The following is a 12559-nucleotide window of genomic DNA, read 5'->3' as shown; positions in this document are numbered from 1 at the left end:
GATTCAGTTTTGTGCACTTCTTGGATTTTGTCGATTTTATCTAGGTTCTCCTACGTAAAATCAGAAATCGTATTCCCTCTTTCATTTCTGGTTTAGTAATTTGAGTCTTCTCTTTTATCCTTGTCACTCTGTAAATTTTTCTCAAATATATTGATCTTTTCAAAGAAACAACTCAATTATGTTCATTTTCTCTATTGTGTTTCTATTCTTTATTTCATTCATATCTGCCCTAGTTTTTATTATTTATTCTTCCTGTTAGCCTTGGGTTTAGTTATTCTTCTTTTTCTAGTTTCTTAAGTTGTAAAGTTAGGTGGTTGCTTTGATAGTGTTCTTTTTTTTAAATTTATTTTTAATTCGAAGATAACTGCTTGACAATGTTCTGTTGGTTTCTGCTGTACAACAATGCAAATCAGCAAAATGTATACATATGTCCCCTCCCTCATGAGCCTCCCTCCCACCCCCAGCTCCATCCCGTCCTTCTAGGTTGTCAGTTTTCTTCTTTTAATATAAGCATCTCACACTGCTTTTGCCACATTCCTTAATGTGATATATTTTCATTTTCATTTGTCTCAAAGTATTAACATTTTCTAATTTCTCTTGTTATTTCTTATTTGACCTAATGGTAGTTGAACATTATTTTTTGCATTTCCACATTTGTTATTTTCCAGTTTTCTTCCTGCTATTCTTATCTAGTTTCATTCAGTTGTGATCAGAAAGCACACTTTGTAGGATTTCCATTTTTTAAGTTTATTAAAATTTATTCTGTGGCCTAGCATATGGTCTATCCTAAAGAATCTTTCTTGTGCACGCAAGAAAAATGCGTATTCTGCTGTTTGTTGAGGGAAGTGTCCTTTTATGTCTGTCAAGTCTGGTTGATTTATGGCATTGTTCATGGTCTCTCTGTCCTTGTGGCTCTTCTGTCTTAGTGTTCTATTTACTGTTTAAAAATATGATACTGAAGTTTCTGATTATTATTGTATAGTGTTTATTTCTCCATTGTGTCAATGTTTGCCTCACATATTTAGGATATTTGGTGCTATGTTTATAATTGCTATAGATATCCTTTTATATTACATCCTCTTTGTGTCTTAGTCTTATAACACTTTTTGGTTTAGAGTCTACTTTACCTGATATTGGTGCAACTCATTCTGCTCTCTTTTGCTTACTATTTGCATGGAGTATCTTTTCTTATCCTCTCACTTACAACATATATGTTTCCTTGCCCAATAAATTAAAATCTGCCACTGCTTCCACTTTTTCTCCCTCTATCTGCCATAATGTGATGGGACAGGATGCCACAATCTTAGTGAATTGCTTAATTTTAAGCCAGTTTTTTCACTCTCCTCTTTCACCCTTATTAGTTACTCTTAACTTTCTGCAATTACAGTGCTATCATATGCATGTCTGAGGTTGTTGATATTTCTCCCAGTAATCTTGATTCCAGCTTGTGGAATAAAGTTTGGCATTTTGCACAATGTACTCTGCATATAAGTTAAATAAGCAGGGTAACAATATACAGCCTTGATGTATAACTTTTCTAAATTTGAATCAGTGTATTGTTTCATGTCTGGTTCTAACTGTTGCTTCTTTCCTGCATACAGGTTTCTCAAGAGACAGGTAAAGTGGTATGGTATTCCTATTTTTTAAGAATTTTTCACAATTTATTGTGACCCACACAGTCAAAGGCTTAGTGTAGTCAATGAAGCAGAAGTAGATGCTTTTTGGAACTACCCTGCTTTTCCTATGATCCAGTGGATGTTGGCAATTTGATCTTTGGTTCCTTTGCCTTTTCTAAATCCAGCTTGTACATCTGGAATTTCTTGGTTCACGAACTGTTGAAGCCCAGCTTGAAGGATTTTGGGCATTAGCTTATAGCGTGTGAAATGAGCACAATTGTATGGTAGTTTGAATATTCTTTGGCATTGCCTTTCTTTGGGATTGGAATGAAAACTGACCTTTTTCAGTCCTTTGGCCATTGCTGAGTTTTCCAAATTTTCTGACATATTGAGTGCAACACTTTGACACCATCATCTTTTAGGATTTTAAATAGCTCAGCTAGAATTCCATCACCTCCACTGGTTTTGTTTATAGTGATGCTACCTAAGGTCCCTTAACTCCACGCTCCAGGATGTCTGGCTCTAGGTTAGTGAGCCATCATTGTTATCCAGGTTATTAAGACCCCCCCCCTTTTTTTTAATAGTTCTTCTGTGTATTCTTTTCACTTCTCCTTAATCTCTTCTGCTTCTCTTAGCTCCTCGCCATTTCTGTCTTTTATTGTGTTCATCTTTGCATGAAGTGCTCCACTGATATCTCCAATTTACTTAAAGAGATCTCTAGTCCTTCCCATTCTATTGCTTTTCTCTATTTCTTTGCATTGTTCACTTAAGAAGGCTTTCTTATCTCTTCTTGCTATCCTCTGGAACTCTGCATTCAGTTGGGCATATCTTTCCTTTTCTCCTTTGCTTCACTTCTCTTCTATTCTCAGCTATTTGCAAGGCCTCCTCAGACAACCATTGTGCCTTGCTGAATTTCTTTTCCTTGGTGGTGTCACCAGTTCCTGTATAGTGTTACAAACCTTCACCTATAGTTCTTAAGGTACTCTGTCTACCATTTCTAATTTGTTGAATATATTCATCATCTTCACTGTATAACCATAGGGATCTGATTTAGGTCATATCTGAATGGACTAGTGGTTTTCCCTACTGTCTTCAATTTGAGTCTGAATTTTTCAATAAGTAGCTGATGCTCTGAGCCACAGTCAGCTCCAGGTCTTGTTTTTGCTGACTGCATAGAGCTTCTCCGTCTTCAGCTGCAAAGAATATAATCAGTCTAATTTCAGTGTTGACTATCTGGTGATGTCTGTATGTAGAGTTGTCTCTTGTTTTGTTGAAAGAGAGTGCTTGCTATGACCAGTGCATTTCTCTTCACAAAACTCTGTCAGACTTTGCTCTACCTCATTTTGTATTCCAAGGCCAAACTTACCTGTTACTCCAGTTATCTCTTAACTTCTTCGTTTTGCATCCCAAACCCCTATGATGAAAAGGAATCCTTTTTGGTGTTAATTCTAGAGGGTCTTTTAGTTCTTCACAGAATCATTCAACTTTAGCTTCTTTGACATTAGTTGTTGGGGCATATATTTGGATTACTATAATATTGAATGGTTTGTCTTGGAAATGAAACCAAGATCATTCTGATGTCTTTGAGACTGCACCGAAGTACTGCATTTTGGACTCTTTTGTTGGCTATGAGGGCTCCTCCATTTCTTAGGGATTCTTGCCCACAATAGTAGATATAACAGTCAACTGAATTAAATTTACCCATTCACGCCCATTTTAGTTCACTGATTCCTAAGATGTTGATGTTCACTTTTGCCATCTCCTGCTTGACAACACCCAGTTTACCTTGATTCATGGACCTAACATCCCAGGTTCCTATGCAATATTATTCTTTGCAGTATTGAACTTTACTTTTAACACCAGATTTTAGCGATTACAGTTACTTTTTATTCTTTTGTCTTTCAAATCCTGTTTAAAAAAAAAGGTATGATTATAAACCAAAATTGTAATAATATTGGTTTTTACTTTTATCCATGTATTTAGCTTTACTCTAGAATTTTTATTTTCATATGGCTTTGAGTTACTGTCCAGTGTCCTTTCGTATCACTTTGAAGAAGAATCTTTAAATTTCCTTTTAGGGTAGATTTCATAATGAACTCCCTCACTTTTTATCTCTGAATATCTCATTTTTTGAAGTGCAGTTTTACTAAATATAGACTTCTTGGTTGACCATTTTTTAAGCTTTCATTAAATATATCATCCCACTGCCTTCTGACCCGCAAGGGTTTAACTGAGAAAATTTTTTATAATCTCATTAAGGATCTCTTGTACATGATTGTTTTTCTCTTGTTGCTTTCAAGATTCTTTGTTTTTCAACAGTTTGATTATAATGTGTCTCACTGTGGATGTCTCTCTGGTTGTCCTACATGGAGTCCATTGAGCTGCTTGTATTAGCGTATCCAAGTCTTTTCTCAACTTTGGAAAATTTTCAGCTTTGCTTTTTCAAGTAAGTTCTCTATCCCTTTCTTTTTTGCCTCTAGGATTTTCAGAATGTGTAGCTTGGTTTGTTTTATATCGTATGATAATTTCATTAGATTCTGTTCAGTTTTCTCCTTTCCCCCCACCCTTTTTCTGCTCCTCAAACTCAAGAGCTTCAAATAGTATGTCTTCACATTTGCTGACTGTTCGTCTTCCTGCTCAAGTCTGCTGATGAATTCCTATGGTGAAGTTTTCAATTCAGTTTTGTATTTTTTAGCTTCAGAATTTTTGTTTGGTTCTTTTAAAAATTTGTCTTTGTTGATATTCTTGGCTTTCTTGACTTACTTCAATATTTTGCTCATGTTTCTTTTAACTTAGTGAACATATTTTGGAGAAGGCAATGGCACCCCACTCAAGTACTTTTGCCTAGAAAAACTCATGGATGGAGGAGCCTGGTAGGCTGCAGTCCATGGGGTCGTGAAGAGTTGGACACGACTGAAGCGACTTAGCAGCAGCAGCAGCAGTGAACATATTTAAGAGTTAAAGTCTTTGTCCCATAAATCCAAAGCTAGTGTTTCTTTAGAGTTGGTTGAATGGAGCATGTTTCTGTTTATTTGTATAGCATGTGATTTTTTTTTTTTTTTTGGACATCTGGGATTTGAAAAAAGTTGCTAGTCTTTGCAGATTGTATCTCAGCAGAGAGAGAATTTACTAATCTGTCTGACATAAAGGTTTAATTTTTCTCAGAACATTTCTGGGCATATATATCCCCTGGGCCTATGTATATGTTTTTCCTTCATCTCTTCACTATATATGGCTGAGTAATACTCCATTGTGTATATGTACCACAGCTTTCTTATCCATTCATCTGCTGATGGACATCTAGGTTGCTTCCATGGGGCTATTATAAACAATACTGCAATGAACATTGGGGTACACGTGTCTCTTTCAATTCTGGTTTCCTCAGTGTGTATGCCCAGCAGTGGGATTGCTGGGTCATAAGGCAGTTCTATTTCCAGTTTTTTAAGGAATCTCCACACTGTTCCCCATAGTGACTGTACTAGTTTGCATTCCCACCAACAGTGTAAGAGTGTTTATTCCCTTTTCTCCACACCCTCTCCAGCATTTATTGTTTGTAGACTTTTGGATTGCAGCCATTCTCACTGGCGTGAAATGGTACCTCACTGCGGTTTTGATTTGCATTTCTCTGATAATGAGTGATGTTGAGCATCTTTTCATGTGTTTGTTAGCCATCTGTATGTCTTCTTTGGAGAAATGTCTGTTTAGTTCTTTGGACCATTTTTTGATTAGGTCGTTTATTTTTCTGGTATTGAGCTGCAGGAGTTGCTTCTATATTTTTGAGATTAGTTCTTTGTCAGTTGCTTTGTTTGATATTATTTTCTCCCATTCTGAAGGCTGTCTTTTCACCTTGCTTATAGTTTCCTTTGTTGTGCAGAAGCTTTTAATTTTAAATTAGGTCCAATTTGTTTATTTTGGCTTTTATTTCCAATATTCTGAGAGGTGGGTCATAGAGTATCCTGCTGTGATTTATGTCAGAGAGTGTTTTGCCTATGTTCTCCTCTAGGAGTTTTATAGTTTCTGGTCTTATGTTTAGATCTTTAATCCATTTTGAGTTTATTTTTGTGTATGTAGAACAAGAATTTGAGGCTTCTTAGCCTACTAATTTTCTCAAAGAGCTGCTCAAATAATTTTTAATTAAGACAACAGCAAGATGCTAGGGCTTCTCCAGTGGTTCAGGCAGTAAAGAATCTGCCTGCAGTATGGGAGACCTAGGTTCAATCCCTGGGTTGGGAAGATCCCCTGGAGAAGGGCATGGCAACCCACTTCAGTATTCTTGCCTGGAGAATCCCCATGGACAGAGGAGCATGGCAGGCTACAGTCCATGGGGTCACAAAGAGTTGGACATGACTGAATGACTAACCACAGCACAGAAAGATGGTAAAAGGACTAACAAGAAGGTAGATTTAATTTGATTCTTATTAATATATCTCTGAAATATAGTCTTTTAATTTTTGTATCAACAATATAATGTAGTGAAAAAGAACAACATTTTAAATCAGGTAAATTCATTTTCTCTCTCTCTTCCCTCTTCTCTTCTAAACAACTGTGTCATTTTTGATTAATAAGTGTTCATTTAGTCATCCAGTAATGGAGGAGAAAAAAATGTATGATTTACTGACAGGCTTTATGCCACCCAACCTATGATGTTTATCAACATACAATCAAGATAATGGTAGAATTAACCAACATCTCTGAATGCACTTTCACCTCTCACAATAGAACCTAAAAGATAAACCTGCTAAACTGCATAGGTTATATATTAACATGAAGTAACACTGTTAACCAGATAGCAGATGAAGGAAACACAAATGAATTACCTGGAAGGAAATGGTCAATCCTGTAAAAGGACAGACTTGCCTCTTACTGGGATGATCTAGTGTAGTGTGAGTTAATATTACAATCCCTTAAAATCTAATCCTTGCTCTAATACATACTAGATGCATGAAATGGAGTGGCTCACTTAACATCTCCAAACCTTAGTGTCCCCAACTTTAGCACATATTATTGTTATAGAAATAGACAATGCAAATACTTAGAAAAGTTCTTGCCAAAAGTATGTGTTTGGTACATATAATCAGTTACTATTACTACTTTACATGTAAATAAGTTTTGAGTAGCCTGCCCATAAAGCTTTCAGCCATACCTGTTTACCCATTTTTAGATATGGCCAATCTAGATACATACCTTATGAGGAGTCTTTCAGGATTTAGGACCATCATACCACACTGTAAGACTGGTTTTATGTGAAATTCTGTGCTACATTTCACAAAAGAAAATATTCTGGTACTTGAGTCCATTCCTTAGAAGGTGAGGGCTTCCTTGACAGCTCAGTTGGTAAAGTATCTGCCTGCAATGCAGGAGACCTGGGTTTGATCCCTGGGTTGGGAAGACCCCCTGGAGAAGTGAAAGGCTATCCATTCCAGTATTCTGGCCTAGAGAATTCCATGGACTGTGTAGTCCATAGGGTCACAAAGAGTCGGACACAACTGAGCGACTCTCACTCACTTTCACTTGGAAGGTGTAGGAAATGGCTGGTAGATGACCCATACTCCAGCACTTCCATTAATAATTAACTTTTGTAGCCAATAATTTCAACTGATTGTTCTTGCATCTGGTTTAGTTGTCTTTATGAGACTATCAGAAAAAAAAAATAGCAAGTAACTAAATATTCCAGTTAAGACCTTTTTTTGGAAGAACACAATCAGGTCTTTATCTACTAGCAGTCTTTTTTTTGGAAAGAGGCTTACCTTTTACTTCGTGAAGTTTCTGTTTCTTAGCCTTTAGCAAGATCTCAAGATTTTTTACGAAATTCGTAGTAAACTCAGAATTTCCAGAAATTGAGAAGGGTACAATTGTTTGACCATACTGTTCCAGATCCATTTCTCTGTCAAGATCTTCTTCACCTATTGAAAGCTCCACATCGCTCATCAAAAAATAAAAAATACCTAGGAGTGCTAGTATCTGCAGCAAGATCAAATTCCAGTTGCGCCAAGAGAACATTGCTCTTTTCATGAACATGGCAAAGAACTGCTGACTGTAAAGAGTCCACTGACAAGACAGAAGGACAGAAGATGGCATTACAGCCTCACAATGGTCACAACATTTAATGAAATTCATTAATATTTTTAATCTTATGATAGAGGATGTATATAAGTTTATAAATATACCCTTGAACAGAAAGGACATAACCATAGTTCACTGACTAGGTGACAAACAAGACTTCTTATTTGTATATGTGTTGAATGCAAGGATTAATGCTTCCATCTAATTACACTGAAAACCTCAAAAGGATCACTAACACATTCATAGTGTCTCTGACCAGAGCAACATCACATCTATCTTTCTTAGCCAATATTAAATCGTAATATTTCCAAATTCTTAGCCAATGACCACCAGAGAAGTCCCATCAATCAGTATTTTCCGAATGAAACAACTAGCATTTAGATGTTGTCACTGACTGGAAATAAGGTAAAGTTAAGAAGGATTCTTTCTCACATTGTTTTCTGACTTTTAAAAGATGGGTTATTAGATATATTTCTAGGATGACAGAATATATTAATATAAGAATCAATTTTTCTACACTATTCTGCAAATCTTTCATTGTCTGCATCTTTATAAGAAGGGGGAAATAAGGAAGAGTGATATAGCAGAAATGTGCAAGCAGGGAGAAGAGGAAAATTATATTTTAAAGTATCCAATTCATGGCAAACATTCCAAAGGTCATATTTTACTTGGTGTTAACTCATTAAAATGTCTCACAGAGAATTAAATTAAAGCACAGATATGTTAAATAATTTGTTTAAAGTCAAATAACTAGTGAATAGAGCAGGAATTCCAGTTCTCTCTGGTTCAGAATTCCACACGCTAGTTGCACAATATTAACTCTGGTTCACAACTGTCTCATCAGCCCCTTCAGTGAAAGTATGCTTATGGGCAACTCTGAGAAATATATCTTCCACATCAGAATCCCTCGTGTTTTGGGGGAACACTATAGAGAGTATTTAGTTAAGAGAACAGGGAAAGAAATGCTTGTCAGTCCAATAAAATTTCCCATGGTAATGAAGAAAGATACTGAATTGGAAGTAAATAGTTCACTGCTGCTGCTGCTGCTAAGTCGCTTCAGTCGTGTCCGACTCTCTCTGCGACCCCAAAGATGGCAGCCTACCAGGCTTCCCCGTCCCTGGGATTCTCCAGGCAAGAACACTGGAGTGGGTTGCCATCTCCTTCTTCAATGCATGAAAGTGAAAAGTGAAAGTAAAGTCGCTCAGTCGTGTCCGACTCTTCACGACCCCATGGACTGCAGCCTACCAGGCTCCTCCGTCCATGGGATTTTCCAGGCAAGAGTGCTGGAGTGGGGTGCCGTTGCCTTCTCCGAAATAGTTCACTAGGAAATATCAATTCATTTCAATTCATAAATTTAAATAGTTTTATGTACATGAATAGTGATAAGTTTTATAAGAAACTTTCTCAACTCTGAGTGGACTAACAATTCAAAACTGTGATAAGTGACTCTGAAGAATAATGGGAAGAGTAAAAATCTAATTCCTACTATCATATTTTACTTTTGAATTAAAAAACTGAACTGATTTACATACTACTCCTTACCTCAATTTCTTTGGCTAAGAACTCAAACTCTACTTTTAATTCAATATTAAAATGAAATATTATAATTTTTATTCCATATAAATATATACAAATATTATATTCTTAGTGAAGTTGCTCACCCCAGTATTTAATGTAATATTAGAGCGCTCATTCAAGTTGGAGGAAGCATATGATCTCTCAAAATTTCTAGGGACATTCATATTTTGATTTGTGTCTTCACTTTCATCTTCATTTTTTAGGGTCTGCAAAATCTGATTATTCGATTGACTGACCCTACACACATAGAAAAAGAAAATTATTTTAACCAGAATGGTGGTTTCTAAATACATAGTTCATCATAAAATTTTCAAAAATTGAGTCAAAATTTTTAAAAAATCACTGGCTAGAAGTTGTTAACTCTGTAAAGACTGATATTAATAATATACAGCAGTTTTATTTTCATAATGCTTCTAAGCTTATTTCAAAAATATTAAACTAAAGAGGTTCTTTAGGTCTTCACTTTCTGCCATAAGGGTGGTGTCATCTGCATATCTGAGGTTATTGATAATTCTCCTGGAAATCTTGATTCCAGCTTGTGCTTCATCCAGCCCAGCATTTTGCATCATGTACTCTGCATATAAGTTATATAAGCAGAGTGACAATATACAGCCTTGATGTACTCCTTTCCCAATTTGGAACCAGCCTGTTTTTCCATGTCTTGTTTTTACTGTTGCTTGACTTGCATACTGGTTTCTCAGGAGACAGGTAAGGTCATCTGGTATTCCCATCTCTTTAAGAATTTTCCATAGTTTGTTGTGATCCACACAGTCAAAGGTTTTGGCATAGTCAATAAAGCAGAAGTAGATGTTTTTCTGGAACTCTCTTGTTTTTTCTATGATCCAATAGATGTTGGCAATTTGATCTCTGGTTCCTCTGCCTTTTGTAAACCCAGCTTGGACATCTGGAAGTTCATGGTTCACATACTGTTAAAGTCTGACTTGGAGAATTTTGAGCATTACTTTGCTAGCATGAGAGATGAGAACAATTGTGCGATAGTTTGAGCATTCTGTGGCATTGCCTTTCTTTTGGATTGGAATGAAAACTGACCTTTTCCAGTCCTGTGGCAACTGCTGAGTTTTCCAGATTTGCTGGCATATTGAGTGCAGCACTATAACAGCACCATCTTTTAGGATTTTCCATCAATTCCACTAGCTTTGTTCGAGGTAATGCTTCCTAAGATCGACTTTACTTCACACTCCGGGATGTCTGACTCTAGGTGAGTGACCACACCAAAATGATTATTCAAGTCATTAAGACCTTTTTTGTATATTTACTGTATATTCTTGCCACCTCTTCTTAATTTGTTCTGCTTCTGTTTCTGTCTTTTATTGTGACCATTTTTGCATGAAAATTTCCCCTTGGTATCTCTAATTTTCTGAAGAGATCTCTAGTCATTCCCATTCTATTGTTTTCCTCTCTTTCTTTGCGATGTTCACTTAAGAAGACTTTCTTATCTTTCCTTGCAATTCTTTGGAATACCACATTCAGTTAGGTGTCTTTCCCTTTCTCCTTTGTCTTTCATTTCTATTCTTTTCTCAGCTATTTATAAGCCCTCCTCAGAAAACCACTTTGTCTTCTTGCATTTCTTTTTCTTTGGGATGGTTTTGGTCACCTCCTCCTGTACAATGTCACAAACCTCCGTCCATTGTTCTTCAGGTACTCTGCCTACCAGATCTAATCCCTTAAATCTATTTGTCACCTTCACTGTAATCATAAGTGATTTGGTTTAGGTCATACCTGAATAGTCTTTGGTTTTCCTTACTTTCTTCAATTTAAGCTTGAATTTTGCAATAATGATCTGATCCAGAGTCAGCTCCCAGTCTTATTTTTGCTGACTGTGTATAATTTCTCCATCTTCTGCTGCAAAGTAGATAATCCATCTGATTTCAGTATTAACCACCTAGTGATATCCACGTGTGGAGTCATCACTTGTGTTGTTGGAAGAGAATGCTTGCTGTGACCAGTTTGTTCTTTTGGCAAAATTCTGTTAGCTTTTGCTCTTCTTCATTTTGTACTCCAAGGCCAAACTTGCCTGTTGCTCCAGGTACTTCTTGACTTCCTGCTTTTACATTTCAGTCCCCTATGATAAAAAAATCCATGTGGTCATTTTCATTAGTTTTCTGTGATTGTGGTTTTCATTCGGGAAGCTATGAGATTGTAGTTCTTGCTTCTTCTGTCTTCTCTCTCTGCTCTAGGCCAGTACTAACAATTCTACACACAAAATACACAGACATTCAATTGTAATCCCAAAGTTTCTAATAATCTTATGAAATATTCCTCTGCCCTGGGTATTCAGTACCTGGATTTAGTTTTTTGTGCAGTTTCATAGTCTCACTTTTTTGCATTGAGTATCCTGATTCCTAATTCTCTGAACTGATATTCTCACTCTAGTTCCATGAGTCACAGCAGCCTCAGCACATCAGGCGAGCAAGGTATGTAAACTGATATGTTTGTGATTCATAGAAGATAACCATAGCTAACAATCCATTACTACTTCAATTATTCTAGCTCCACACATGATGGGTCTTGCTTTCAAAATGAAATCTGATTTTCAAGAAAAATTTTTTTTCTGCTCTCTTGCTCCCATGCATCATTACTTACCTAATGAAAACCTCTTCCATGGTAGTGATGGAGATACCAAAGCTAGCAATACCCAGCTCTTCCTGTCTGTCTTCCATTTCAGTAAATAGAGCTTTAAACCTAGGAGAAGAAGGAGAAGGAGCTAGTACTCGGAAGGTGATTTTCACGTTAATATTTTTGTTACCTTCAACAGTGGGGGAAAAATGTAGCTTATCCTTCACTGCAATGCTTATCATAGTTTCCATGGTTGGTGATAAATCAGGAATGTAGAATATTCCTGGAATATACATGCATGAAACTATCACCACCAAAGCCATAGACATACCCATCACCTCCCATAATTTCCTCCCATCCTTTTTATTATTTTTTATTTTTGTGGTAAAAATGCATAATCTGAGATATATCCTCTTAGTGTAAATATTCAGTTCAGTTCAGTTCAGTCACTCAGTCATGTCCAACTCTTCGCAACCCCATGAACTGCAGCATGCCAGGTCTCCCTGTCCATCACCAACTCCCAGAGTTCACCCAAACTCGTGTCCATTGAGTCGGTGATGCCATCCAGCCATCTCATCCTCTGTCATCCCCTTCTCCTCTTGCCCTCAATCCCTCCCAGCATCAGAATCTTTTCCAATGAGTCAACTCTTCGCATGAGGTGGCCAAAGTACTAGAGTTTCAGCTTTAGCATCATTCCTTCCAAAGACATCCCAGGGCTGATCCTC

The 12559-nt window shown here is 36.7% G+C and overlaps 1 protein-coding gene across 1 annotated transcript in view; it reads right to left on the bottom strand.

Annotated features, from left to right (window-relative positions):
• The window catches only part of LOC104986728 (ATP-binding cassette sub-family A member 3-like), a 238467-nt gene that overhangs the window by 105235 nt on the left and 120673 nt on the right, over positions 1–12559 (bottom strand). Inside the window, exons 16-18 of the mRNA XM_010837414.1 lie at positions 11862–11960; positions 9341–9494; positions 7364–7664 (exon numbers count right to left, since the gene is read on the bottom strand). Of these exons, the coding sequence (XP_010835716.1) occupies positions 7364–7664; positions 9341–9494; positions 11862–11960 (554 nt within the window). The remainder of the gene's footprint in view (positions 1–7363; positions 7665–9340; positions 9495–11861; positions 11961–12559) is intronic.

The sequence above is a fragment of the Bison bison genome, unplaced genomic scaffold (assembly GCF_000754665.1).
Source record: "Bison bison bison isolate TAMUID 2011002044 unplaced genomic scaffold, Bison_UMD1.0 scf7180017864072, whole genome shotgun sequence".
NCBI classification, from domain to species: Eukaryota; Metazoa; Chordata; class Mammalia; order Artiodactyla; family Bovidae; genus Bison; species Bison bison.
The sequence above is the reverse complement of the archived record's forward strand: the minus strand, read 5'-3'. Positions and strand labels throughout refer to the sequence as shown.